The sequence below is a fragment of the Salminus brasiliensis genome, chromosome 1 (genome assembly GCF_030463535.1).
Source record: "Salminus brasiliensis chromosome 1, fSalBra1.hap2, whole genome shotgun sequence".
Classification (NCBI taxonomy): Eukaryota; Metazoa; Chordata; class Actinopteri; order Characiformes; family Bryconidae; genus Salminus; species Salminus brasiliensis.
In genome coordinates, this window is record NC_132878.1 from 33,464,916 (window position 1) to 33,492,572 (window position 27,657).

The window sequence follows — 27,657 nt, forward strand, 5'->3', positions numbered from 1 at the left end:
GCGGAAAGAATGTGGCATAAATACCTTATGCTGCGCTGCAGAAAATTCCAATCTGCATCAAGAAAAAATGACTTACTTTAGTTCATCAGACTCCTTTCTGTATTTTAAGCTTATTACAGTTCTAATAGAAATGGTGAAAAATGGTTCTCCTCATCGGCCACTTTATTAGAAACTCCCTACCATCTACTTCCAATCACTGGCCACTTTATTAGAAACACCTACCTTGTACTTCTGCTTACTGGCCACTTTAATAGAAACACCTACCTTGTACTTCCGTTCACTGGTCACTTTATTAGAAACAACTACCTTCTACTTTCAATCACTGGTTACTTTATTAGAAACAACTACCTTCTACTTTCAATCACTGGTCACTTTATTAGAAACACCTACCTTGTACTTCCACTCACTGGTCACTTTATTAGAAACACCTACCTTGTACTTCCTCTCACTGGCCACTTTATTAGAAACACCTACCTTCTACTTTCAATCACTGGCCACTTTATTAGAAATACCTATCTTGTACTTTTTCACTGATGGGGCCACTTTATTAGAAATACCTATCTTGTAATTTTTCATTTACTGGCCACTTTATAAGAAACACTTATCTTGTACTTCCGCTCACTGGCCACTTTATTAGAAACACCTACCTTGTTCTTCTGCTTACGTGGCCACTTTTTCAGCTAGTTTTTTCAGTCAGTTTGTGGTTAAACTATTTACTGATGAAGAGCGTGGTGATAGCTATCATAAATTGCGCACCTGCAAAGTATACCTACAAGGCAGGGGTTTCTGATAAAGTGGCCGCTGAGGTAAACAGGCGAAATAAACCGCCTTTTGTTTAGAGACGAAACACTTTCACGTGGGAGGCCCTGCTGTTTGTCCCTATTCAGGGTAATAATTTGTGTCATTTGGAGCAGGCCTCATGCATTTGCGCTTGTAAACAACCTCGGATTGAATACGACTCTGGGTTTTTATCTCCGTGGCATCCCAATAGAAAACAGCGGCGCTTTCTTGCAGGATATTACCAGTGAGATGAAGTGAGCGCCTACTCCTTCCTCTCCCTGTCTCCCTCCAGGTCGTGGCTGGATGAACGAGGGAGCGGAGTGAAAGAGAGAGAAAACGAGTGGGGCGGGCGAGCGGGTGGTGGTGGGGGAACAGGAGGCGAAATTGAAAATCTGCTAGAAAATGAGATTTCAAATGAACTCCTACCATGGGAATGAACATGGGGTGGTTTGTGTGCCTCCAATGATGGATTGTTGTGGCTCTGCTATTAGGATCAGTCACAGACGCCGACCCAGGCAGCCTCTCCAAAGTCCGCACGAGAGAGACCGCAGATGGGGAGATGCATGGAGGACTTATTCCACCAAATGTGCTAGCACAGCTAATGATGGAGACGCACTAGCAGCTATGAGTCAACATGCTGTTTAGGATGCCAGTCAGCACTAGTGCACACATTTTAGTTCAACCACAGCAGTCAAAAGAAGAAGCAGTGATGTAGCTGTATCTCTGTGAATGGGACATAGGACACCACACATTTAAATCTGCTAAGCAGTGCATTCATTCAGTATTTTAAGTTGGTCTTGTTGGTCTAATGTATAGGACAACTTTGATTGGGGTGAAAAATGCCAAGATGTGGTTTTACAAGCCTATTTACAAGCCTGTTATTCTGCCTCATACTGAAAACCACAGATTTTTCTTTTATGGAAGGCTTGTAGAAAAACACTGTAATTATTCCTGAGACTTAACTGATTGTGTTGCTGTCCTCTCAGTGTCATTTCAGTGGAGTGTCTGGTTAGCTAGCTGAAGAGACTGTAGACGGATTAGCTATTAGCCTTGCCCCTACTCACTTCCCCAGGTTCCCTTCGGTTGTCATGAGTCTCACTGGTAATAAAATACCCAAGTTTGGTAGTAAGCTGAGATAGTCCTGTTTGCTTTTTATGGTGCGGATGTTGAAGAGGAGAGATGATAAAAGCTTTTAGCGTACTGCTAACACTCGCTCTCTTCTACGGCTTTCCGGCTTGAGCTGCTCTTCTGCAAGACCTATGCACAGGAAACTAGCCCCCAAGTAGCAGAGTCTGGAGGTAATGTGCTGCTGACAGTGGAATCACTGATACCACTTTGCTTTCAAAAAGAGAGGACAGTGGTGCGACATGGAGAACTCTGACTACATTACCTGGATGTGGCAGTAAGGAAGCGAGCACCAGCTGCCACCAGAGGAGGCAGAAGGTCAAAAATCCTCGAGTGACTGCAAAAGACCTACAGCAAGCTTTCACAGCAAAGTTTTCAGTTTGCCCGGTAAGGCACATACTAAGCACCGAAGGTCTCCATGGCTGTCTCCATGACTGTACTGCACTTCTACTGACCCAAGGAAAAATAAAGTGCAGACTCTGAAATAACATCAACGTCATTGGACCTTCCAACAGGACAATGAACCCATGCATACCTCAAACTCCACCAAGATTTGGTTTCAGAAGAAGTCCTGGAAGATTCTGAAGTGGTCATCACAGTGACCTGACTTGAACCCTATAGAAAATATTTGGTGGGATTTGAAGAAGGTAGTTGGAGTAAACAAACCCAAAAATATTAGTGTTCTGGAAACCATTGCCCATGAGGAATAAACTGAGACTCTTCAGGAACGCTGGTGTCTGGCTGTGCATTACCTGCTATACACACATAACAGTATAAGGGTGCTTTACTAAGTCCTAAAGACACTTATCATTATGTACGGTCAGCCTAGCTAATACCAGCAGCAGTGAGACAGAAAATCCTCTTCGTTGCAATGTTTGGGTTTCTTCCTGGTACTCCAGTTTCACACCTCAACAACAGCAACAAAAACACATAATGGGAATAATGAGGTGAATTAGATAAATTGGCTTTACTAATTTGCCCACTGGCTGTGTGTATAGAACCCTGTAAAAGACTGGAACCCGGCCCAGGAAGGTTTTCAGGCAGCAATTCCATGTGGGCTGACTAGGAAAAAGCACATAAAAAATCTGCTTGGCCAACTCATACTTTTTGCCATTTAACTCAGTACAAACAGGCTAAAATGAATCAATACACTCTTCAAAAAGTGATTCTCCAAGAATTCTTCAGAGAACCTTTAAAAAATCATTCTACACTGCACTCAAGATGTCAAATATCCTCTTTTCAGTGCCATAGAGAACTCTTTTTTTCTTTTTTGCTGTACAACATGATTAAAAAGTACATTTTTCTCAGAAGACCAAGACTAAATCAAAAAGATAACAGTGGGCAGAACGAGTGGAGCATCTTAAAAGATTTCACTCCATCATCTAAATGCAGCCATAATGCGAAAGCCAGAGATGAAATTGCAATAAGAGTCCCGTTATCTGCTTTAGACCGAGTAAATTCCCTAAGAACTCCTGGGGCGCCTTGTGTAAACAGGAGCCTACTGTATCTAACGATGTCTCATAAAAGCGTTGTGCCTCTGATTTCTTGAATTAGTGCACATTTTAAATACTGAAAGATGACTAAGATGGCGGTGCCGTGACACACTGCAGCCCAATGGGGCCATGGGGAAAAAAGCCAAAAGCTTCTGTAGCTTCTCCTTAGATTCTTCTGTTGTTGTTGCAGACTTCAGGAGGATCATCTAGGTGTTCATCTGCTAAACTGAGGCGAGGATTTACATTCTTCTTGCTTAGCAATGGTTTCCACTGTGCAATTCTGCCTTGGCCCCCATTCTAACCCAGTGTTTTTCATGAACACTGACCTTAGCTAGGGCAAGAGAGGCTTGCAGTTCTTTGGATGTTGCTTCTGGGATCAATAATCTAGATTAATATTGTTCTTGGAGAGATTTTGTGAGGATCTTCACAAGTTCAACAAGCATCTGTAGACATTTGAAGCAAACAATGTGAATATCTGTAGATAATCATTAGGGGGCTTTAGTGTACTATTCAGATAAAACTAGACCAAAAAATGACCTCCCTGACCTGCAGCATGGTCTTGGTATATCTGCATTGAAAAGCCAAAGGCATCTCATGAAGCTGCTTGAGAGATAACCAAGAGTGTGTAAAGATGAGCCATGGCAACGAGGAGCTACTTTGAGAAGTCTAAATTGGAAGATAGTTTTGATATGGCATAAATTCATATTGGCTACTTGCTTTAGGTGTCTTTACTATTATTCTACTTCAAGCAAACCTACATATTCTACATCAAACTAAGGCAAAAAAAAAAAAAAACACTTCTATGCAAAAATGTGTCCAAACATTTGACTGGCACTGTACATTTTTTGTGTGTGATAGTACACACTTTCTATTGCCTTGGCAAAATTGTACTGTGAAAGTCAATTTCTGTGCACTGCCAAAGCCAATAAAGCGTTACTGAAATGAAAATGAAATGAGAGAAGGTGAAGGGGAGGGAGGGAGGCGAGAGAGGGAGAGTATACAGAGTAAACAGAGGGGGCCAATCACTGTAACACCGTGAGGAGAGCTTCCCTGACCTCCAAACAAACAGCCCTGTCCAGTGCAGCATACTGTCCCTATGGCAACATGGCCCCCGGGCCAGAGAACTAATAAGACGTACGCAAGACCGGTGTGCAGAACGCTGGCATTGGATGCCTAGGATCACACACTTAAATTAGCATAAAAAAGAACAGTAGAGAAGGCCACCAAACCATCTCCACAGACGGTCCATGCACCAGCGTAGTAGAGCAGCCTGAGTCTGACTCAATTTTAGCTATGCAGAGATATGCTTACCAGGCCAAGAGTTTCTCCAACAAACTCCAACCAAATGCAAAAGCATGCGAATACTGTGAATACGTCCAAATACTTCACTGAAGCTACCTTTCCTGTCTACTTCTTCTGACTCTTTCTGTTCATTATCTCATGGTCTGAGTAAACAATCTGACAGGGCTATCTAGCTAGCTGTCTATCTACATGGCTACCAGATCAGACAGACTCTAGGAGAGGACGTTTCAATAAAGTATTCGGACACAGTTGTTTGTCAGTGGTCCAGTCTAGTAGCCTGACCTCAACACTACCTGACTGAGCTCCAAACTGAAGTGGTGTTTCTGTACAAATTGAAAAGTCTACATATTCTACGTGGCATCCTACCAATACTTCTGACATGGTGCTTTTAGCAGTATAATCTTCCTACTGTTATATTAGGTAGTATAGTAGCCCTAAATACATGCTGTGGTAGGACATTTTGACGAGTTCGCACAAACCGGCACAACACCTCTGCAATTCCCGGTGGGCCACTATGTGTATGGGCTGTGTGCGCCATGTGGGCCGCTGAGAGTGTGAGAAATAGAGGGCTGTTTCCTCAGTGCACCAACAGCAATTCACACAAGTGCCTAAAAACACAGCGTAAAGTCAGTGGGTTGGGACAGATTCAGTCCTCAGCCACATGCTGTTACACAGAGAGAGAGGTTGCCCTGAGGTTGCTACCAGGTGGTTGCTTGGCAGTTGCTAGATCATTCCAAGTGGTTAGTATGGTGTTGCTCAGCAGATGTTATGGTGTCCTATGTGGCTGCTAGGCAGTTTCTATGCTGTTCCTATGCTAGATGGTTAATATGGTGTCCTGGGCTGATACTAAGATGTGGTCAGGTGGTTGCTAATGGATCTGTAGTAGTTGCTAGGGTGTCAGTTCCAGTGTCTCAGGATTGCTAGGATGATCCTAGAAGGTTGGTAGATGGTCTGTAGGGTGCTGTTATCTAGTTGTTATCTATGCCATGCTTTGTGGTTGCTTTGGTCTTGATATCTCAAAGCCTGCAAGACAGTCCATACTGTTGGCTCCTAGTGCAGAGAGCTGTGTACTTATGGTCATTACACCATATTACATAGTTGATGTAATTGTGAGTGTGATTATTCATCTCACTCTTCTGCATTTTTGTATTTGTTTGTTTAGCGCGATATGCGCAGAGCTCCTCTGTGAACCAGTTTTCAGTCTCAGTTGGGATTCCTTGAATAAATAACTGTGTGCGTGAATAAATAAGCAGACATAGATGAGTTGATTTCGAACGCCTAAATGAGGAGGGATGAGGGTGTGATGAGAGGGAAGGTGAGCTAGTTTGTGTGTGTGTATATGAGAGAGACAGTGAATGTGAGGGAAAGTAATTACTATTTATGATGTGACCAAGGTACAGAAAAAAGTTGCGGTCATGCCGTAACACTCACTCATCATCGCACCCTGATCTAATATCATAACTGATGAAAGAGGCGCCTCTCTCTGCGCATCTTCAATCTCCAGCCAATTTAGGCCGAAGAGAGTCTGTTAGCTCACATTGACAAGCACTTATCAAAGCTACGGGGGGACAGAAATAAACATTTTTATTAGCACAGGGGAAAACGTTGCTTTTTCTGAAGTTTTATTGGAAAAGAATTACATTTGCACAGCACCTCACTCGCTGATTGATTTCAGGCTGTTAAACTCCCGCCGTTTATGACAATTGAATGTTAGTGAAGAAACTCAGGAACACAGTGTCATTCGGAAGTGCCGCAACAGACCGGGGGCTAAAGCAGGACACCTTTACAAAGAAAAGGTTCATTGATAATGAACCTTAACAAAAATGCTGATAAGTTTATAAGCATGTTTTCAAAGCAATTGCTAAAAAAAACATCTAGGAATTTCTAAAATATTCTCTTAATCTTAGTTATAGTTATAAGCATGTAAGTTATTAGTTAGAAGCTATTAGCTCAATAATTACATGCATTCACAGTTTTTTTACAGGGTTATTCATTCAGTTTAATGCCTTCTCACATTAGTCAAATAAAGCATTTCATCGGTTTTAGAGCTTTTGGGCATCATACCATTGAGCTACACATTTTTCCCATGGAAATGTTTGATTAACAAAAACAAAAGCAAGCTGGATCATATGTGTAGATTGTTGTCTACATTTCTGAGAGGGCACTTCGACTTTTCTATGTGATATTGTGTTTAAAAACTATATCTTTTTTTATTTATATTGTGGCCTACTTTCTGTTTTTACAAAAATGTGGGGGGAGGGGGTTCATCCCTCCCTTTTCATCCTAGCAGCCTAACACACATTTTACACATAGAAAACAATATCCCTCATTGAAAAAATGCCACTTTGCCTTTCCATGATTTAAATGTTGTAAGTAGTTGCAAGTAGGGATGTCACGATTCGATCCAGGGGATCTGGATCAGGTCGATCCAGGCATATTTTAATGGATATAGGGTATAGGAAATCTAGTGACCTCAGGGTGCCAATTATCGGACATTATTGCCCAGCCAGCAGCACTGAGCAGCATTCTCAGAAGATAGATAAAAGAGTTGAGAGTCTGCAGGGTGGAGCTGTTTTACAATGGAACATGAAACCAGGTCATAATATCTGAACCTTTATACAACTATCCCTAAAACGCCCTGTTTTACCAGCGGGAGAACAGCCCGCTTTTCTTTTTTTTAAACCAGCCCTGAAAGAGTGCATTCAAAACCAGGAGGAGGCTAAGGCTAATGCTAATACACACACGCTATAGAAATCCTAGCACATTCACCCACTATAAACCAGATATTTTACACCAGTACCAACAAACCACAACAAATCGCAGTCCATTGTGTATGTGTGTATGGAGATTGTGTACCACTACATGCGCACACACACAGGATGGGCATTGCCTGAAGTGTTTTTATTTATTTATTTATTTCGTTTTTCTCCCCATTTGATACTGCCAATAAATCCACCCGTTCGTAGCTCCCCCATACAACATAAAGCCTAAAATAAATGGAGGCATTTATGATACATCTAATGATTGATGATACTCAAAACAAAATTTGAATAAAATGAAATCATCACTGTATGCATACATAATCATAATGGGACTAAAGCTGGCATGTCATGACTGTGTTAGATTTTGCTTGCTCATTGCAGTATCATGATGCTTTGATGTGAGAGAAAGAGAGAGACAGAGAGAGAGAGAGAGAGAGAGACAGAGAGAGTGGGGTAATCACTACAGGCGCAGTCAATGTCAGGTATGGATTGAGTCAGAGTGGGCCAAAAGCGAAAGTTGCCATCTGCCTTTAAAGCGTAGGCTGAGCGTGCCCGGCTGATTGATGTGAAGAGAATTCAACAGTGTTTTTGATGTGGACTCGGCTGTGCTATGGGCTGGAGACACATGTCACACACACACACACACACACACACACACACACACACACACACACACACACACACAAACATACACATACATTGCTTTACCTTCTTGATGACACCCAGAGATGGCTGGTTTGATGTCTGTAGCTATTGGATTTGCACACTTTTGACAGCTTTTTTGGCTCAAGGACAGAGTACACACCCACACACAGTTATTCTACCTTTGAATGGAACTGACCCATGTCCCACCACTGGTATGGGCTGTCAGTTTTGTTTTCTGTCCACCCACAGTGCGGAAGTGCTTGGCAGAGAACACACAACTCACTGAACAAATAGATTGTGTTCTATTGCATACTCATTAGTACCCATGCCACCTGAACCATATTGCTGTAAACAGCCTGTACATTTAGTTAACATGGACATTTTGTCTATAAATACCTCTGTTGCTATGCTGGATCATTTCAGTAGCCATGTTAACAGGTTATAGCGTACACACAGCCCGCTCAAGAGCTGGCAATTATTCTAGAGAAGCGGTGTCAGGCCTATTTTTGCATGTCTTTTCACTAACCAGTGAAATAAGCTCTGATAAACAATGCAAATTAAACAAAAAATCTATACAATTTATTATTGTTATTAAAAGAAATACTAGTTATTATAGTTGGTATTCAAGGTCCAGTTGGCATTAATCAAATTCCCAATTTAACAGCAGCCTTCAAATCGGGACCTTTAATGCTGTTTCCAGTCCTGGACTTTGTAATCCTTGGTAAGTGTGACTCTATGTGGCCTAACAGTTACATTAACTATCCTGAACTTCCAGCAAGAACAAAATCCACGACTGGAAACTGGATTAAAGGTCTTTTTTTGTTTTGAAGACCTGGTTAAGAATAGTTGTTTCTGTTCTTGGATTTCCAATTTAACACATGCTATTAATAACTGACATATTAACAATTGCTCCACAAATGCTGTGGAGATGATTACAGTGTTCAGGTTCAAGCATTTACCAAATCACACGTCAGCAGTGCTTGCAGTGGGCCGCTACGCAGTACCAGTATCAGTACCAGCACCAGTACAGGTGTACTGGCACGTCTCTAAAGCTGCCGGTACAGCTTTCTACCCTCTCTATAGCAGGATCTGGTTGATTCATAATGACCCTATATACGGTGACTATACAGATACCTCAGAGGGTTTTACATTGATTTCGCTTAGACATTCTGTGTGTGTATAATTACAGCTTTAAACATGTATGTTCAAGTCTGTTCACCGCCACTACATGTCTACATGTACCTGCATCTACATCAACCACTGGTAATGCTGCTCAACATGTAAATAGGGGTGTTTTGGCACTTTCCCCCAGACCTTATATATTAAGCAGTGGTGTTTCTGAAATAAGGCCCACTGTATATGTAAATAACCAATGTTTACTGTATGTGTGAAACTGGCCTAAGACACTTTACTGCATTTCATTAGGGAACTTGATGTGCAGTGACGGGGAATGGGATATATGCTTAAGCTCCAGCTTTCCTGTGTTAATATTGTTACTGACCCTTTAATGGGCTTTATATGGTTAATGTTCTGTGGTACAAAGCAATGGTAAAATGTAGAACTATCCCTGGAAAGCAGCAGCAGCCTGGTTTCATCCATAAAACATCTGTTCATTCTTTGTAAAAAAAAAATACAGTTCAATCAACACAAACTAAACATAAAAAAATTAATTATAATAATAATAATTGAAAAGAAAAATGGCAATACAGAATTGAAAAATGGCAATACCGAAATGCGGGTGTTTGCGGACCACTGTCGTAAAGTAATATAAATGTGTGGGTGAACATAACTGGAGTTTAAGTTTCGCAAAATAAGCTTTGCTTCAGACAGAGTGTTAGAAGTGCCATAAAGAAGACATCACTTGTGATGAGAACTGACAGAGAAAAGAACACAGAGAACAGGGAGAGCTTAACAAAGGGACAAAGAAAGAGAGAGGGGGAGGAGTAAAGGCAGAGAGAGCGATAGGGAGGGAGGTATGGAGGGAGTGCTATGAAAAGGTAAAGCTCCGCCTGTCCATTCTTCTCTCTGTTGCATGTGCTCCTCAAGAGAGAGATGAAAGAGTTTAGACATCAGTCAGAATCTTGACCTGTCAACACACACTCACACATACACACACACACATACACAAGTAGCATGATCAGCAAATACAGTTAGTCTCATCAATACAGGAACACACTATGACAAGCCTGCTGTCTTGCATGTACGTGCATAGAGCCATCATCCTATGTGCTATATGTCCAAAAGTATCCAGACACCCTTTCTAATTAGTGGATATAACTATATAACAATCCAGTTACTATCCAACTTGGGCTGTGGAGCAGTGGAATGGTGTTCTCTGGAGGGATGGACCTCCATCCAGTTACTTTGAAATGAGTGGAGTTGAACTCATACAGCAGCAGTACCTGACCCCACCAATGCTCTTGTGGCTGAATGCAATCATTCTTCTCTAACCATTCTTTGGTAGAAGGACTTGTGTGCTTAGGGTCATTGTCTTGTTGCATGACCCATGTTCTCTTGAGATTCAGCTTATTTTGCTTTTGAATTTCAGTCCTGGTCCAGATTCAGCAAAAAGCTGACTCTAATTTCACCTTCAAATGATCTGCTAATCGCAAAGATTCACATACTTTCGCTACTCACAGATATGTAGTATTGGATAATTTTCTTCCGTAAATAAATGACCAGATCTTTTTTTTAATTTTGGGTCTCCTTATCTACTAAGATAAGTTTTTTTTTTAGCTTTAAGTATAAGTCAAATTTATGCAGAAATATATATACATATATATATATATATATATATATATATATATATATATATATATATATATATATGCTCCAGTCTAATAGTCTAATATTCTGATATAAGTATCAGATGGAGTTGCTTAGAATAAAAACAGACATCTGCAATGTCCATCAGACGTTTGGGGAATATGTTACCTTACAATTTTTTTTTAATTACAAAAAAAAACAAACATATAAATGTATTTACCGTCAACACTCCATTAGTTTCAAGTTTATCAAAGTGTTTGCCATGGTATGAAGATCTTTTTTTATAACAATCTGACAGTTTTCATTACAAAATGTTGTGTCCTTTTTATGTTTCTCCCATCATTGTTCTTACACTACATTACCCAACATTCATCACTAAAGTTCATTTTCAGTGACCTAATTAGCCTAGTTAGCCACCAATCCTTACCACCATGGTGGAAACTGTAGTGACTTTAAGTTTATTGTAACTTTTCCTCCATAACACCCTCATATCCCACACCAATCTACAGACTCCAACCTCTGCCAGAAAATAAAAGCTTAAAAACACAGAAAAAAGATTTGCCATGTATGTGATTTACATTGCCATGACTACATCACTGTCTTCTAAACAGAAATCATTTTAGCTATTCATTGCATTTTAAATATTGCTTATGATTTTTTTAACCTGACCAAATAATCATCAAGTCCCAAATTATTAAATATTATTGTCATTATCATTCATTTGATATAGTTGCAGTTGATGTCCTCAATCTGTTATGGGCCGAGTACACACACACACACACACACACACACACACACACACACACACATACACACACACACACATGCATACATATGCACATAAAACTGACTTCTGTAGATGTAAATTGAAAGCCACAGTAAGCAGAACTGCAGACAGAAGACATTTCAGAAACTTACAGTCGTTCTCACTTATAAACCTCCTTATATTACGAAGCGCCCAAAAATAAACCATTTCAATTTGAGCTGCCAGGAAAAATAAGCTGTTCGAAACAGACTGTAAATGACATCAGAAGATGGACGAGCCAAGCACATTAAATCAGCACTCAAACCCCAGTGTGCATTCAGATTTTTTTTATTTAGAGAGAATTTGATTTAGACTTCTTTTTTAAAAAAAGAGAAAATCGTACAAAAAATAAGTGAACTGAAAGTACATATTGCAGGCATCAAGGAGTGCTGGGCGTCTCCACAAACAACGATAAAGATGACAGGGATGTAAAGTCCGCCTCGTTCTCAGACACCCACAGTGGCTTCGACCACAGCCGCTGAAAGGAAAAAAGGCCCAGAGTTGCATATTCTTTTTTTTTTTTATTAAATGACTTTGCAGACATAATATTTATGAGACCAAGTCCAGGCAAAACGGCTCGCCTTAACAAAAAAGGCAGTTCACTTTTGTAGACGTAATCTGAGTTTGGCGCGGAGATAGCCCACCCCCTATAGCCGCTCAATGTCCCTGTATTTCTTGCGTAAGATGGAAACCTGATCCTTGAACAGGACGGGGTCCAGACGGAGCTGAGAGTGAAGAAGCGGCATGAACCCAAACCAGCCGGTGAAAGAGTTCATGCAGGACTGCCTCTGGGCAAAGTGGTCCGGGTCTGCCCACCGGGACGATTTGGAACCCTGAGAGAGAGAGAAAGAGAAAGAGAGACAGAGAGAGAAAGTAAGACAGTGATACTAGAGAAGCTACAATGTACAAACAGAGAGTGACAGTGCACTGAGAACTGCCACCTAATTAGCATGCAGCTCATTTTGTGGCGTACCACCGCTGCCACTGAGTTTTATGAATCTGGCATTGAATCTTTTCTACAGTGTATAGTTGTAAATCGGTGATGTCGCAACAATTTGATTCAATTATGATTTATTAGAAACCATGCAATGTGAATACTGGTGTACTGATTTGTATTGTTATTCTGATTGTTATATTATTTAAAAAAAAATTAACGGTGGAGATAAAGCATAATTATTTCAATGTAAACAGTCAAAATGGCAAAAAAACAAATATTTATTTTGAGATACTAAGCCAAAATGTCAAGACAATACACAATTATGTAGTTAAAATGTCAGGTTACAAATATTCTTAAATACAAAGCCAAATTCTTAAGAAAATTAGTCATTATTTTGAGGTACTAAGTAAAAAATTCAATAAAATGCATCACTGTTTTAAGATAGTAAGTCCAATAAACCACTGTTTAGGATACCAAGTAAAAATTCTAAGAGAAATAGTAATTATATTGAGATAATTTTAGTATAATTATTTTTTCTCAAAGGATACCAAGTAGAAAATAAACTTTTAGACAAAATTCATTGTTATGTTAAGATCCTATGTTTAAAAATAAGAAAATAAGTAATTGAAACCTAGGCTTCATTTACACCGCTGATAAATGTGGCCCAAATCTGAGAGGCTATTTGCATGGCATTGGCAACAGCATAACAAACACAATTCCAGTTTTTGCCACCTTCATATATAGTGCTGAAATCCAAAACGGGTTTGAAATGAAGCAATGCAGCCCCAGTCTGAACAGCCAGATTATATTTCAGGCCACTGTTACAGTATGTCTTCCTTATAACTCCAATATTGTCATTAAAACACTGCAATATTGTCATTAAAACACAAGAAGGTAAGTGAGACAGATGCGGGCAGTGTAATCAAGTCAGCTTTATCAGACTTACTTGTCAGTATCAGGATTCTGTCAATATTATTTACCCTTTGCTAGTATTCTTTTTCACAGCAGATAAACAAAAGAATCAGAGTAAAGGGCAGAAGAGAAGGATGGAGTGAGGGATGAGAGGAAGAGTGGAGAAAGAATCAGCTGAAGCCCCTCCGCTGCAGGTTTAGCTGCTTCACTATTGAGACATTCATCAAAAGGCTGATAGTGCTGAGTAAGACAGCAGCCATACAGAGCTACGCACATACACACACACACACACACTGCCCTGGGGCAATCTATCCATCAGGCCTGGCATTGCCGTTTCTGATTGCAGCATGGGAATCACCTGGGATACACACACTCATCTATCTAAACACACACACACACATACACACACAGAGGAGAGCACAGACCTGTTGCATCATCGTCTCCTTGTACTGTTTCTTCTGAGTGACTTTGATTGGCGGGAGCTTGGTTACCGCGGAGATGAGGAAGTTCATTAGAATGTCTTCACAGTTGGCTAGCTGGTCCACCATGGAGAGCAGCCGGGCAGGCAGGTAGTGAGTGTACAGGTAATTATAGTACCTGAGACAGAGAGGGTGAGAGAGAGAGTGAGTTGTGTGTGTGTCTCAAAGAGATGGATGTATCTCATTCCATTGTTCTGTCTTCTCTCTCTTCAGTTCAGTTCAGGTCAGGTCAGTGGTGTGTTATTGGTGTAAATATCATAAAGAATCCTAAAAGAAGAGCATTCAGACATTTTTTCTGTCCTGGCACCAATGTGGTGGAACACACTCCCTTTAGTGCCCGAACAGCAGGGTCAGCTGTTATATTTAAACGCCACCTGAAGACCCTTCTCTTTCGAGAGCACTTAAAGTAGCATTTCACCTTAGAATAACAGTTTCAAAATCACAGCATTCCTTCACTGACTTACATGAGGAGAACAGCGTCCCTGTCGTTGCAATGCCGGGCTTGGAACGCCAGTTATTGGATTATGTAACTCTGGTAAAGTGGTCAGGAGATCACTTACGAGAACTGTGTAACACTGCGTAACATGAGTCATATTTGTGTGACTGTAATAGTACTCTGCCGTGTCAGTGGTGGCTCAAAGCGTAAAATTACACCCAGGAGCAGGAATTACCAATTCTACATAACCCTGCTTTAACAGTCAAAATAAGAAATACATTTGTAAAGTCAGCCAGCTGGTTGACTTGCCCAGTTAGGGTAATACTAGGCATGAATTAACAAGCATTACCAAACAGTCACTGTGATGTGATTATTGTGAGGAAGTTTAGTGTGCTCAATAAAACATGGATAAATTTCCCCATCCCTATATATATATATATATATATATATATATATATATATATAAAATGCACAGTGAGGCTATGCTGTGATGGCTATGGCTGAAATAAGCACTAGATCATATCTAATAATTGTGAGTAAATGACAGCCTAAAGGTAAAACACAAAGTTCAGTCTAGTGAGGAACTTGGGCAGTATGAGCTTGTGTAGTGTTTACAATGAGGTAATATTAGCATACAATTCTGTTTACCCAAACCAGGCAACTCTGAACAATGTTGGGATATAATAGAGACAGGTTTTTTGTAGAAAATACTTATACTTTCCAAAAATAGCTGGAAGTATTGTGTCACACGAATACACTTCCGACACTTCCACCCAGTAGTTATGATTGGCATTACACACTCTATTTGACGAGAGGACTAAGGTCAAACAACCAGAGGCAGAGGTTTTACTACAGCAATTTAATCACATAAAAAACTCTATTTATATTCAGGTTATAGAAATTGTGAAAATTCTTTGTATTAGGTCAGTTTAAGTATCTTAAATTCGGGTTGTATCAGCACTAGCTTTGGGTTTTCTGAGTGAATGACTAAGCACTTTTGTTATTCGCTCTGGAAAACAGTGTCTACTAAATACCTTAAATATAAGTCCATGTGAATAATAAAATACACAAAGCAGCCAAAGACAAAGACAATAATTACAGAAAGGATGAAAAAATAGATATAGATTAGAAAGGAACTCTGGAGATTACATTGTTTACAGGATTATTAGTAATCAATAAAGGAAAGGGGTTCAACAGTTCTACCTCTCGCTTCTGTATTATATGACCTGTATCTATTTCTCTCTTACTCTCTCTCTCTCTTTCTTTCTTTCTTTCTTTCTTTCTTTCTCTCTCCTACTTTTTCGCTCTCTGCTCCTCATTCTCTTGTCTACCTAGCTCTCTCTTTCTCTCTCTCTCTCTCTCAGATTAAAATTCAAAGAGTCACTTTATTGATACGACTGCAATGAGTACAATATTGCCGTGGTACTACAACAATAACAACAAAAAGACTAAAGCAACAATAATGACCCTAAAAGTGACAACTAATTTACAAAAATATGTACATAGAATTTAATATATATGATAATAAGTAAGACAGAAGATAAGTACTACAGTTAACAGTGAAGCAATGAGGTAGGTTTTACTCTCCTCCTCCTCTCTCGCGCTCTCTCTCGCGCTCTCTCTCTCTCATTCTGTCACAGTCAGCAGGTTCCTCCTCTCCTGCATAGTAAGTATGTGTGTGTATCCCTCAGTCAGTAATGACCAGAAGTAAACTACACTGTGAAGCTCACCTGCCCTACACACCTCTCTCCACACCCCAGCTGCCAGCAGAAGCAGCTTTGTATGTGTGTGTGTGTGTGTGTGTGAGACTTCCTCTTACACTTGGCTAAGGATTGCTTGAGCCTTACAAGCTGTAACCTGAAACGCAGGATAAATGAGAGGATTTCCAACTGAGAATTCAGAAGTCTGGGATATGTATGAATGATGTCATGAGCTCAATCAGTACAAATGAACAGTTTTTTATCGTTGTAAAGCACTTTGTAGTTTTACTTGGATAAGTGCTATTTAAATATATCTTTACCAAAGTTGGATTTTCTGAATTTTCGGGATTGGGATCAGGGCTGATCCAGTCATATTTTTAAACAATTGGGTATAAGCTATTTTAATTCCAATTCAGTTCCAAATCTTTGTTTTAACCACAGAGCGCCATCTGGTGTCCTCAAGGCTCCATTAACAGACATCATTGGCCAGCCGACAGCAGTGTGGATGTTCTCAGAAGGTAAATAAAAGAGTTGAGAGTCTGCAGTGTGGAGCTATTTTCCAGTGGAACATGAAAACAGACCATAATATCTGAAACTATCACTAAAACACTATGTTTTACCAGCGGGAGAACCTTTCTGTGTTTTTAAACCAGCTCTGAAGAGCACATTCAGAACCGAGTGGAGGCTAATGCTAATGCTAATACACACACGCTATAGAAACCCAGATCACACACAGCACATTCATCCACTACAAACCAGCTATTTCACATCAGTAGACCAACAACAGGTATCAGTCTAGAGTGGGCACCACCCCACACACTAAAAAGGAATTGTTGTACTGATTAGACCGAAGTGTTGTAAAGGAGCTGGTAGCTGATTGGTCAGGGAGGAGAGTCAGACTGTATTATAAAACTGTCATTTTAAGAAAAGTCTCTAATAAACTAAATCAATCAGTCCAGAATGTCTCACTCAATCTCAATCTCTTACTAAACATGAAGAGATTTTAGTGAACGTATTAATCAGCAGCTCATCTCATCTAAACTGTATGACAATGATCGATATCGGCTGATACTCAGCATTAAAAGACTTGGGTCAGATAAGATTTGGTCCAGTCTCTCTTTTCCCCTTTAAATATAAAACGGCCGTATTTAGATTATGACCAGCATTTCAAACTCTGCTTTTTACCCTCATTTTAAGCAAAATTCAACATGAAAGAACGCGTGGTCCTGACATTTTGGGTCTGTGCTGTACCTGTGATAGAAGGCGGCCCCTGTCAGCACCATTGAGTACTCATTGGTCCATTTGGAGGTGTAGCCCCACCTCCCCTTCCCTCCATCCCAGTAGTGACTGCGTGCCGGATAACCCACGATCCGCTCCGGAAAACTGTGCCACACGATGAAGGCAAAATCAACCTGCGAAGAGAACAAAACCCAACATGGTTTAGTACATTGTACACACACTGTCCACACAGCTTGTCTAGCCACTGTAGAAAAGTATTGGCAATAGAAAATGACTCTCTGGAGAAGATCAACATGAACCTATTTGATACCTGATACCAAGCATGGGCTAGAGGGGTACAAAGCCCCCCAGCATTGAGCTGTGGAGCAGTAGAACTGTGTTTTCTGGAATGATGTTGTTCCACCCAGTACTTTTGGGATGAGTTGGGGAATTGGGGATGAGGTGGGGTGGTAAACATCCAACATCCTGACCTCATTAATGCTCTTGTTGCTCAATGCAATCAAATCCTCACATCAATGATCCACAATCTAGTAGAAATCCTTCTCTGGACAGTACTGATAGTTACTCCAACAAAAGCAGGAAAAGCGCTTTTTAATACCCTTGACTTCACACGAAACAATGTAGAAACAAGCAGGTGCATGTATATACGATGAATGGGCCAATAGAAATGATCCAAAATGAATTATAAATAATATATATTTTTAATTAACATCATTAGAAAGTTAAGAATGTTTGGACTTCTGTAAAGTTGGCAATTTTAGAGATATAAGGTTTTTGCGTGACAGTGACTAAATTTATACTTATAACTTCTTTAAAATGAAACACCCATAGACAGAAAAGTTCAAAATACCCAGTCTTTCTGAACATTTTCTGGGAGCTTTTCATTAAAGAAAAAAAAAGGAAAACGGCCCCCACATTTATCACAAGCCAGAATAAAGGTTCTGTTTTCCGGAACGCTGCGGCAGAAAGTCTCCTGTGCTCTGTCAACGCGGGTCTATGCACGAATTGAAAAATGAGGCATCGGATCGGATGGAAAAGGCTGGAAATGTCGCTCTTTATGTTACATTAAACCTGTGGCAGTGTCGGACGCCACCTCGCACTGAGATTTATGACGGCATGCAAATAAGCGGGACCCTCGGGAATCACACGCTCATCGAATCCCGAGCGGAGCGTGGGGTCACACAGATCACCCAGCCATTTGTTTCATTCATAACGTGTCTGGTTTAATTACAGCTGTGAAAGAGGGAGGCAAGACGGATGGCAGGCTGAGGAAAGGACGATACAGGCCCCTCTGAGGACCGCATCGATCAAAGGTGGGCTCCTGTGAGATAGCCTGTCTCTGGCCCTGAGACGAGCGCTGGTGTGTCAGGTATGTGATCAGTAGAGTGAAAATATGTGTGTATAGCTACAAAACAGGGTTGAGTGAGCTTATTCCAAGTGCATGGGGGGACATGGTCCACAGCACGGTATAGATGGATGGTCACTTCTCCCCCCATGACAGACCACCACCACCTTCCACAACTACTACATACATACCACATAGCAAGTAGGTCTACATTTAATCAGCGCTCAGAATTCTTAGAGTTTGTCACTGATTGCAGAGAGAATCCTTTCAGAATATCTGCTATGAATCAGTGAGAACCATGTAAAACACATCCTGCATGGAAAGAAAGTGCCACAAACAAGCAGTAGAGTTCGGCACTGGTAAGCGACTGCAAAGATAAGGAAGCTCATTTCCACCATGTAGAAGAAAAAGAATATTTCAAAGCTATTTTTTTCTAGATTGATATTTTATTTAGTCTGTTCTTAAAATAACATTTTGAAATACTAAAACAAACATTTCAGAAAATGACTATTTCATCACAGTAAGTCAGTGTGTTAAAATATTATGCTAAAATTCTAGGAAAACCATTAGTTTCAGATAAAAATGACAAAAGATTAGGTCAATATTTCAGAAAATAAGTCACTCTTTACAAACAAATATTCAAACTGGCAAATTAAGTGACTAATTTGAGTTTAAGGTAAAAATGTCAAGATCATAAGTTAAATGTTTGAGGAAGTCTTTTGAGATGCTAATCAAAAAAAGTAATTATTTCAATTTATTAGGTCAATATTTTGAGATTGTAAGCAAAACATTTCTGAAAATGGAGCGTTATTTCAGCATAGCGAGTAAATATGTTAAGACGTCAAGTCGGAAATGTCATTATACTACATAAGCAATAAGTCATTTTAGTAATTCTATTGAGAAAACAATGTCAATTTTCTAAATAAGTGACATTTTTGACATACAAAGTCAGGTTTTCTAGAAAATCCATCAAAATTGCAAGAAAATAAGCAATTTTAAGTTGTGTAGGGTATTTGTGGTTAAAAAGAAACTGAAAAATATGTTTAAGAAAATATGTTAATATTTAACAGCAGTAAATTTGCTGTAAAAAAAAATGCAGGAGAAAATACTAGTTGATTTTACCAAATCAAATTTAAACTGTGTATTAGCTTTTTCCAAAATATTTTTGTTTACAAATAAACAAGCAGAAAATGTCTGGAGTGAGGCATGATCGCTTAAATCATAGATAATGATCATTAAAACAAATTAAAGATATCACATATATCTGATGAGAAGTGTTCCTGTGGTCAGAAACTGAGCAATAAAGAATGGGGTGGATTGGAGCTGATTATATGAGCAGCGACAGGTAGGCTATAGTCCGTAACTGTCCACCTACATAGTGCAGCTATAAGGTAGGTAGAGCTGATAAAGGTAGTGGCTTCAGATGAAGAGTGTAGTGGGTGTATAGCAAAGTCTGAAAGATAAACATACGTGGCTAATGAATGTCTTCAGTTGATTCCCTCAGTACTGCGTTCTGGGAGCAGGGGAAGAGCACTGGGTTTGTCTTTGGGCTTAGGCATGCACATACTTTTGGTGTAATGATCCCTACTGCTCATGAAAATTCAAACCCAACATTACATTTCCCATTTTAATAAGCTAATTAATGACTCGAAACAATGTAATTATCAATTCTGAGGAGTTCACGGTTCCGTGCCGCACCCAGAATCTTGACAAAAAAGGAAACCCTTATTAAAAAGCCAGCAGTCATTTTTCAACACTTTTCAATTATTACGCTCCGGCTGTATAAAGGGCAATCACTGCGACAGATTTTTAAACAGACGGCAGCTTTGTTCCAGATGTAACGGGATTTTCCCAAAGCCGCCTATGCCGTCGCAACCAGGGCCGGATAAAACTTTCAGAGACGTGGGTTCAGTAATCTCGGCCATCTGTAAAAGTCAAGTGGATCTTCCAGGCTTGCTGAGGTGCAGAGTGACTGGGCGCGGTTAATAAAAGATCAGCGGGATAAATTATGAATGGCAGGCTTCAAACACACACTGGGCCTCGAGGTGCTTAATGAATTTGAGCCGAAAGAGCTCGGAGCTTTCCAAGGCAATTCGAGCAAGATAGGGCGATTGGCTGACGGCTTTATAGGCATCCCTGCCATGCTGTCTATATTAGCTACTCCGTCTCATTAGGGGTCTGCTGGGTTGGGGCTGTTCAGATGCATGTATATTTGATCAGGGGTGTCTTAAGAAGCCCACTGGTTGGTCCAGATTCAGGCAGTACAAGGGGAATGCTGACTGAAAGGATTTCATCATCACCATGATGTCTAAATGACCTCTACTTTAATAGAAACCAGATGCACATCAGTTAGACAGACATCAATGGATCAGGCCTTGGGAAAGTATACACACCCAAGAGGTAATTATTTAGATAACCATTTAGGATTTCTGCATCATAAGGTTCTGGTGCCTGATGACTCGCCGACCACTTAAAATGCAAGGTAAGTGTTTCTGACATAATGGCCAGTGAGTGAAGCCACAAGCTAGGAGTTTCTAATTAAGTGGCCAGTGAGTGGAAGCACAAGCTAGGGTTTTTTTTAATAAAGTGGCCAGTAAGCAAAAGCACAAGGTTGGTGCTTATAAGAAAGTGTCTAGTGAGTGGATGTAGAAGGTAAGTGTTTCTAATAAAGTGGCCAGTGAGTGGAAGTACATATTAAGTGTTTCTAATACAGTGGCCAGTGAGTGGAAATACAAGGAAAGTGTTCCTAATAGAGTGGCCAGTGTGTGGAAATACAATAAAGTGGCCAGTCTGCAAATTTAGAGAGTAGGGGTTTCTGGCCAGTGACTGGAGGCTTAAGGTAGGTGTTTCTAATAAAAAAGTCACTGAGTGGATGTAGAAGGTAAGTGTTTCTAAGGAAGTGGCCAGTGTGTGGAAATAGATAGCATGAGTCTAATAACATGGATAAAGAAATATGTGTTGATGTCTTCAGCTTTAGTATTAACCACATCGATCAAATGTTCTCTATTGCAACAATGTTATCTAGTGCTAAGTTTTGTGGTGCATAATTCATAGAAACATACTGCCTTTCAAAACAGCTTAGTGGCAAAGCATTTGTTTGCACTGTGAACATGCACTATCGGCCACAGACCTTTATGTGGTTAACAGTAAATTGCTTAATAAGTCTCCAATGCTTTTCTTCCAACCCAAACGTGTGAAGTGTAATGAATATACGGCATGTTTTGAAAGACTCCAGCCAAGAAAATGGGCCAAAAAACATGGGTCCTTTGTTTTAGATAGACAAAAGTTATCTGCAAACAGAAAATTACTTTATTTATTTATCTTTGCAACTGCCAGCAGATCTTTCCCGGACTCATTTTCTCTTATCTTATTTTCCTGCAGTCCTTCTCCAATCCCACACTCCACTCTCTGACACTGTTTCAGACTGTACAGCTCTTATAGTTCACTTGGCTGCTTCAACCCACTGGCTGGTGGTCTAACCTCTGGTGTATCAGAATTAAGGGGACCATGTTTTCTCAATTGTTTTCTTAATAACTTCTACTACAAAACCAGGAATGTGATAACTTGCCATTTCGTCTTCTCTCTTTCATGCTCTCCATGGTTCTGCCAGTGGCTTTTGTCAGCCAGTGTTTTAACAAAACCTGCCATATACCCCAGCATGACAAATCATGTCAAGACGTCAAGGCAGTAATGGCATGATGTCAGTGTTAATGGCGCAAAGATTTTCCTCAGTGCCTCAGCAGGGAGAGCATGAGTTCCAGGCTTAACTGCTGATACAACATTCACATTACCGGTGGGAGAGTGCCACTGAACACCTGATGATATACTTGAAAATGGCAGGTAAAGAAAAATTACACTTATATAAAAAGGGGCTGTTCAAGAGTCCTTTAGTAAAAGCAACGGCTCAACTCAAATAACCCTTTGAATGGTTAAACGGTTCTTTGACTGGTAAAATAGTTCCTCAAATACAAGCACAACCTCTTGTAGATGGTTCTTTATAGGCCCCTTTAGGTCACAAAACCCTTTATCAGTACCTTATAGATCCATTTCTGCTTTGACTGTACTTTAATGTGCGCTGCTGTGCCAGAGATATTGTGACCATTCAGGATGTTGAACCTCATTTAGATTCCTGGTGTTAATTTAAAGATACCATTCTTGTTTCCCATATATAAGCTACAGAACATAAGGGATCTCAGTGGCTCTGGGCCCTTTTTGGGTGGGAACTTGGTCATGTTCAAATAAGAAAAATCTAAAAAATTGAAAATCTAATTTACATATTTGAAACTCAATGCTTAATGTTCATTTCCAACAAGTTTTGCCATACTTACATTTTCTCCCTGTCTGGATCCTCTGAATTATGACGTTGTTAAAGACTGACACTGACAGTCAGAACTTCATACAAATAAGCAATGTGAAATGCCTAAGCACAGTCTCGGTGAAAAGGCACTAAACTGTTACTGGGGTGGTATCGTCAAGGGTGTGTCCTCAGTATCTTTAGTTAGGGTATATAATGTTACTGCGCCATTGTAGAATATAATTTGCACCCTTTATTCCCCATAGTTTTTTCCCCAGTTTAGCCATTTTCAATTCCCATCCACTAGTTGGGATTAGGGCAGCATGGTGGTGCAGGTAATAGGTGCCGTGTAACTCCAGAGGCTTGGGGTTGTGAATTTGATCCTCACTCAGGTCTGTAAAGAGTTTGCTGTGTTCTCCTGTGTCTGCGTGAGTTTCATCTGGGTGCTCTGGTTTCCTCCTACCTCCCAAAAACACACAGCAGGTATATTGGCTATGCTTACATTGCCCCACAGATATGCGTGTGTAAGTGAATGGGTGAGTGTACGACCCTGCATTGGACAGGCGCAGGGTCTATGCAGAGTAGGCTTTGGACCCACTGCAACCCTGCGACAAGGAAGAAACAGTTGGATGGATAGTTGGTACTAGTATTATATGATGCTAGGAGGTTGAAGACAAGCATGTGCTTTGTCTAAGTCACATAAAGCCACTGCACTAAAGTGTCATTAACGCAATGTGATTGGACTGGACTTGGGGGAGTCCTGCCAATTGTGTTATGCCAGCTAACAGATGCCCGTGCTAGTGCTGAGTGATGGGGGAGATAAAGCAATTATGCTTATTTTTTTGTCTGTCTGCCCTCATGACTATACAGCAACTACTACTACATAGTTACACTGACATTCAATGTACATTTTAATATTGACTGTATCAAAACTGGACTTTTTCAAAGTCTGTGACTAGGTTTTGTTGTCAAAACTGACAAAATATGGGAAATAAAAAATCATTTTGGCTTGTTTGGAATTGCTGTCACATATTGGATGACAACATGAAGGTTTGCAGCTGCCCCCTTCAAGAAAACGTGTTACATGATGCTCCTGGACTGGACCATCTAAACTTTCTAAGCTGTCATGGCCACACTCTCCAGAGTGCATCTGAGTTCAATAAACAGGACTGTGTGTGCTTAGGGGAATGCAAGTGAGATTTGATTAAACCCAGACAGTGTATCCAGTGCTGAGCCGTCTGTTTGTTAACTGTCGGCAACATTCCTCAGAGTGCATGTGCCTTAAAAAGTCTCTTATTACATTCTGTTTAATTACTTATTCCTCATAAAGTTCAATGGAAGCAGCTGAGATATTGATGAGAAAGTTTGGGGCCAATTCTTAGCTTTTACTCTATACCTAATGTGTTTGTAAGTAGAAGAGGAGATATTTTATTAGGATTTGAATGCAATGAAAAGATTTGGTGTGTTCATTTGTGTTTTGTGAAAAGAACAAAACATTGTTTACACCCTTGTCATGTTCTTGTCCTGTCTTGACACTCAAATAAATGGAAAAAGTAGAGAAACAGCAAAAGTAAAAATAGAAAATATGACTCATTTGGTAATGTAGCAAGACAAGCAAAACTATATATTATGCACATATATTATCCACATTGGTCATTTTATCACAAACACCTACCATACCATCTATAAAAAACATAAAGACACCTGTGTACCAGCACCACATACACCACCACTATCACGACAGTATCCATGCAGAGCAGTCAACAGACCACCAACAGTCCTTTCCCCATATAGAAAGAGTAGAGGGTGGCTTTTAAACTGTGCAGTAACAGATCAGAGTCACAGTCAGTAATTGTGCACCTGCAAAGTGCACCTATGTGGTAGGTGTGTCTGATAAAGTGTCCAAGTATGTCATATTGTGCCCTTCTACCTTCTAACTCAGTACTTCTTACTCTGGACTGTCTGTCTGACTGTCTGAAGTTTCTAAAAGATCATTGCTACTCTACGGAGTGTGTCTGAGATCCGTAAACAAGGCCGTGTCTGCTTGATTAAACCCAGACGGCATCCAATGTTGAACTGTCTGTCATTTAGAGCAGGCAAGGATACAGCTTGTCTCCTCAAAATAACAGCGACCTTATGCTGGCATCTATGTACATCAACAATGTGGTAATGCCCACTCTAGCCTCCACCTTATTGCCAGTCCTTCCTTTTTTTCATTCAATGCGTAGCTTACTATATTTCTGTAAGAGTAAAGTAATAAAAACTCATGATAGAACAGCGATTCTGAACATATTGTCAGTAGTAAATGTGTTTGTACTGCAAACTTTCTACTTTTCTGTCTCTCACTTCTTGTCTCCCTCCCTCCCCTCCCCCCGCACCACAACCATTTCCCTCCCTCTCCATCTCTCCGTCTCCTTCTCAGACACGTATTATTGTCTTATTAAATTATGCAGCCAAGAGCAATTAAAAGCAAATCCAGCAGCCCGCTGATCCTGCGCTGGGTAAATATCATGGCTGCTCTAATTGAATCTGAGGAGAGAGAATTGACATTAACAAAGTGCATGCACAAATACAAAACACGGCAACAAGGGAAAGGACAATATGCTCTGCATAACAAATAGCGCTCAAAACACACACACACACACACATGCTTACACACACTCACACTCAAAGAATATAATAAGCTGATTAAAAAAAGCTGATTTGAAAAAAGAAAAACAGAGATAAACAGAAGAAGAGAGAGAGAGAGAGTGAGAGAGGGAGGAAGAGAGGGAGACTGTGTAAGTATTTTTAGGTTATGGGCCTTGTTTTATTTATGAAGAAGAAAAGATATTCTTTAGAGTTTAGTTTTACAGTCACAGTAACAGATCCTTCAAACAAAGGAGGCTTGGTTTTTTTTATCAAAAGGAACTACAGATCCCCAGTGGTAGTACAAAAGTGGGTTTTTTCAAAAACATACATGCAGAGATTAAACACTGAACCGTGCTTTTATAAGCGCTAACCTACAGTTCAGTTATATAAGAATATTTAAATGAATCAATCACAGTTATATCATCACCTTGCAAGGCTCAATGAACTCTCCTACATATTTCTGACTGCATTTGTAATGAACTGAGCTGCTGCCATTATGATCTGATGATCGCTGGTTCGAATCAGGGGTCATGCTGCTCGCCATCGGCAGCCAGAGTCAGAGAGAGCACAATTGGCCTTGCTTTCTCAGGGGTAGGTTGATTGCACTTCCTCCCTACACTACTCCCAGAATGATGCTGATCAGCATAGACGTCTGATAGCTGTTGTATCATAGCTGGGCACTGGTAACTGGATGCCTCCAATGTCTCAGAGGAGACATGTGATAGTCCCCACCCTCCTAGTGTTGGGGGGCATTGCTAGTGGTATAGGGGGCATTCACATGAACATGGATTGGGTAATTGGCCTCCTAAACTGGGTTGAAAACAGGGTCAAATAAGAAAAGAATGAAAAAAAAAAGGATTCCTAGAAAGCATTACTGGCTTTGCTTTATTGGGAGTGTAGGATGACTTAGTTTACCCTATTACTGATAAATCTACTACTCCACTGCATTATATGAAGTACAAAAGTGAAAGGTAGAGTGCAGACAGGAGGTGAGAACAGAAATCATGCTAAACACAAAGCCTGATGTTCTTTATTATTGTAGAAATAAAGTCATCTCCAAAGCAAGCTGTGTAAGCCTGCCCTGAAATTAAGCCACGCAAACCAAAACGGGTACCTTTTGAGATCTGCTGAGTTTGACTGGACAAGCCCTTTTGAATAACACGTAGAACAGCCGATTTAGTATGATAGGTCAAAAGCTTAAATAACTTCATGTTATATCAGTCAGCAATTTCATTAAGTTTCTACTATACAGCTTCGAACTAATCTCAGCAAAATCCTAGCTGTGCAGCATGAACTGCCATGGATCCACCATTGTGAGACAAGTGTGACATCTCGCAGGTCTTCAGAGATTTTTGAAAAGTTTTTGGAAATGAGTTTAAAGAGTGTAAAGAGGAAATGAGTGTAAAGAACCTTTTTAAAGCAAAAAGGAGCTCCACATAATATAAAAGCCATGGGGGAAGGGGCTTAGAGTCTGTAATCTTAATTCAAAACAGCCATTCAATGGACAGGGATGACAAGAGCATAAAGTGAGTCTTATGCTATGTCCTTGGTGGACAGGTACCTCAAGTGCTGACGTTGGATGGAACACTGGGTTTGAGCTATTGGTTGACATAAAGTAGGACCAGTTGCCCTTATTGGTGGCTGAGAAGGAAGAGTCTTACCTCATTGGTGGACAGAACAGAGTCTTCGTCTAGGCTGAGCACCGCATCCGTCCTGACGACATCATGAGGGAAAAAACGGCCACTCATTGTCTACAGGAACAGCAAGAAGAAATGACATCAGTGATGGTAGAAACTAGATCGGACGACACCTATAGCGCTGTAAAGTCTTGATCTCAGCAGCTGTAAAATGTGTTTAACATTATAATAAACCCAAAACAACATAAACACAGTAGATTAGTATGCAGGACTCTAGTTGACTATGTCTAGACAGGACTCTGTCTAGACATAACATAACAAGAGAAGAGGAAGGTAAGATAACTGCACACATAAAAATGAAAAACTGTA

The 27,657-nt window shown here is 40.3% G+C and overlaps 1 protein-coding gene across 2 annotated transcripts in view; it reads right to left on the reverse strand.

Annotated features, from left to right (window-relative positions):
• Nucleotides 1-10,113: 10,113 nt before the first annotated feature.
• LOC140554821 (exostosin-1) overlaps nucleotides 10,114-27,657 on the reverse strand; it is a 289,508-nt gene continuing 271,964 nt past the window's right edge. The window contains exons 9-12 of one of the 2 annotated variants that reach the window (XM_072678213.1): nucleotides 27,313-27,402; nucleotides 17,394-17,554; nucleotides 13,953-14,124; nucleotides 12,042-12,511 (exon numbers count right to left, since the gene is read on the reverse strand). In XM_072678213.1, the coding sequence (XP_072534314.1) occupies nucleotides 12,326-12,511; nucleotides 13,953-14,124; nucleotides 17,394-17,554; nucleotides 27,313-27,402 (609 nt within the window). In that variant the 3' untranslated portion in view covers nucleotides 12,042-12,325. Of the gene's footprint in view, nucleotides 10,194-12,041; nucleotides 12,512-13,952; nucleotides 14,125-17,393; nucleotides 17,555-27,312; nucleotides 27,403-27,657 lie in introns of those variants that run through there. The other variant, XM_072678222.1, reaches the window with a different exon arrangement.